At 42.8% G+C, this 2,966-nt stretch overlaps 1 protein-coding gene across 1 annotated transcript in view; it reads right to left on the bottom strand.

The window, feature by feature from the left end:
• Positions 1 to 23: 23 nt before the first annotated feature.
• LOC109291987 (testis-expressed sequence 29 protein-like) overlaps positions 24 to 2,966 on the bottom strand; it is an 8,451-nt gene continuing 5,508 nt past the window's right edge. Inside the window, exons 2-3 of the mRNA XM_019509240.1 lie at positions 2,458 to 2,808; positions 24 to 1,056 (exon numbers count right to left, since the gene is read on the bottom strand). Of these exons, the coding sequence (XP_019364785.1) occupies positions 1,052 to 1,056; positions 2,458 to 2,808 (356 nt within the window). The 3' untranslated portion in view covers positions 24 to 1,051. The remainder of the gene's footprint in view (positions 1,057 to 2,457; positions 2,809 to 2,966) is intronic.

Here is a 2,966-nt window from a genome sequence, read left to right as displayed (position 1 = left end):
TTGAGTTTGCAGATTTACCTAAAATGTTAAATTGGATGCTGTTAAGGCTGGGTCTTATGCATATTTACTCTTCTTCCTGTTTTTAATAATGCATCTGAAATCTCACTCAGGAGTAGTTTTCCCTTCCGTCTACCTGCCTGTTTTTTTTTTTTTTTTAACCTGCGCTTCAGGAGGTAGTATTTCTGACGTTTGCTCACTACTTGGTTTGGAAGTCTGAGAACAAGAAAACAAAGGTATTTCTGCATAGCATGTCTGTGCTTGGCAAGAATTGGCATTGTTGTAGGTAAAGAGGCTAAAAAATGAGTCAACATTTCATACTATTGTTGGTCACCATGGAAAATCAATGTGGGAAACTTCTGTGTCACTATTTGTTCTGTAAGTAGTTTTTAGTTACTGTACTGCAGTTTCCGGGGCCAACGTTCCTGTATCAGAATGTCACATTCAGGAATAGAGGGAGATTGAACTCTCCAGAACCAAGTATGAGAATAGGAAGTATGGCTGTAGGGTCACTGCTGGGGCTTATATGAAGGTATTCACACTATGTCCACCCACCCACCCTCTCCTTCCAACTCAGCACATGGGTTTGTTCACAGATTAACAATAAGTAGTACTATGGAGTCATTTTATGTGGAAAGTTAGAAAAAAACCTAACTAGTTTTAGCTGATGATTGGATGGAAGTTTTGACAATAACAAGACACGCTACCCTAATGACGTTTTTATGCATGTAAGTATGTATTTATTGCTGTTATGCAAAGAGAACAAGACTACCAGCAGGGAATGATGAACTTGCAAGGGAAGGGAAGTGTTGCAGTACAAATGCTACATGTCAGCCCTCATTTGTCTAACCACTCACAATTAAATAAAATTATAACAAAATACATGGGAATGGATGGAGTGATTGTGTTGAAACCCAAACAGGTGTGGCTAACTTTCTATGAGCTGTAGCTTCTACAAGTATATTGAATTTAGCTTTGATATGCCATCGTCTAGAATTTTTCTTCCAGGAAGCTGAAGTTGTCAGGAAGGGATGGCTATACTCTGCTGATGAGGTTATTCTAAAAGTAAAAACAAAAGGTTGAATAAGAAAATATTCCACTGAATGGCAGGAGCTAAAGATTGAGCCCGTACCCTTTCTTCACTATGAGACTCTTGCAGTTTGTAGCCTGGTTCCTCTTAACACGGTTTCCAGTTCTATGAACACTGTAGAGATGGGGCCATTTCTTAGATGAGAGAGATTTCATATATGTCATTTGATCAAGTGAAAGTATTTGCATTTATGAAGTCCTATGGGGTTTCAAAGATGCACAAGGCCGCATTACGTACTTAAGACTGTGTTTCAACTTTTTTGGACTCCTAGATGCCCGTCATTAGACTCATGGTCCGCCTTGGGAAGTGACAGCTCTTGGTTCTCACTTGTTTCTTGACTACACAAAAATAATGGAGCAATTCTTCTGTTACAAAGAACTCAGGAAGACCATAACAGGTCAGCATGTTTTTGACCCAATCTGAAATCTCTGGGTTTATCTTGTGACTCAAGTCGGTGTTTGAACATCTAGCAGTACTGATATTGCATATCATCCCATGGTACCCTTGAAAAGATCTTGCCATGGTACCTGGGTTAAGAATAACTGAATTATGCAATCCTACCTGATCCCTCCTCCTGCAAAAGACTGGTAATCAACTATTCCATCCCAGCAGGATGATAGATAGAGTTGACTGGGCTGGTCCAAGCAGGCTAGATATTTCCTTCCCCCATAAGTTGGGGATTTATAGAGATACTGGCTTGTATTATGAAAGCAGCAGCATCCTCCTTTGGCAATTCAGCTCCAGTGAAACAAAAAGATATGGTGTGCCTGTCTGGATGAGAACAGCGCACGGACTATATGAGTCTCATCTCAGCCTCTCTAAAAGCGGGGGCCAGATCCTACCTAAGGGAATAATAAATCGGGGAAATTGTGAACTCTAATTCACAGAATGTCCAGTTTCTTGCACAGGGTTTTCTCTGCACAGAGGATGTTTCCAGCCTCCCAGCTGAGGTTCTCTGGATAATTCAGCAGAACCCGTGCTGTCCTCTGTAACAGCACTGCTCAAGAATCTCTGTAAATGCAATAATCTGAACCAGCCTTCTACTATAACAACTTAATCCACTATAGAAGCAGCTCTACTGGGAGTGGGAGATTCACTGTTGCTCACATGTAGCTGGAAGTAGTCAGACTTCATCTTAGACAAGAAAATGGGGGGAGGTTAGCCTTCCTGCCAATACCTAGCTGGTGAATTGGTGGAGGGGTTGCTTGACATCTGATGGTCCTGTCCAATACGAGTATTCAGGTTAGGGGAATGGAGAAGTGCTCTGGGTACATATTGTTCTTCCATGGGCAAGACATGAGGACTTACAGGTAAAAAAGGAAAGGAAGTGGGGAATAGCAGCACAGGGGAAATAGGAGGAATTCACTTACGGGGTAGTTCTGTGTTTGGCTCTGTACTTGGTTCTACACTTGGGTTTCTGGTTGACTCTGTAATTGGATCTGGGCTGGGTTCTCCACTGGTCTCCTCACTTTCTTCAATGCAGGGATCTCCACTGAGCTCCTCATTTTCTTCATGGTTGGGCTCAGTGCTTGGTTCCACACTTGACTTAGAGCTTGGCTCTGTGGTTGACACTGTACTGGGCTCCGTGTGGGGCACCGTGCTGGGCTCTGTGGCTGGCGCCGTGCGGGGCCCTGTGCCGGGCTCCGTGTGGGGTTCTGTGGCTGGCCCCGTGCTCTGTGCTTCTATGCTTGATCCTGTAGATAGAGGGGTAACAAATGCCTCTGGAAAAAAAAAAAAAAAAAAGAAGGACTGGGTTACTTACAGTGGTACCTGCACATGGATTTAAACTTGTAAGCTACCAAATTTGAAATTTGTGGCCCGAGATTCCAGGTACAAGTTTTCTCGTGGAAAATAACTATGACAACTAGAGAAAGAAAGA

This window comes from Gavialis gangeticus, unplaced genomic scaffold, assembly GCF_001723915.1.
Source record: "Gavialis gangeticus isolate Ggan-Ray unplaced genomic scaffold, GavGan_comp1, whole genome shotgun sequence".
Taxonomy (NCBI): Eukaryota; Metazoa; Chordata; order Crocodylia; family Gavialidae; genus Gavialis; species Gavialis gangeticus.
This window is presented reverse-complemented; position numbering and strand designations above follow the sequence as displayed.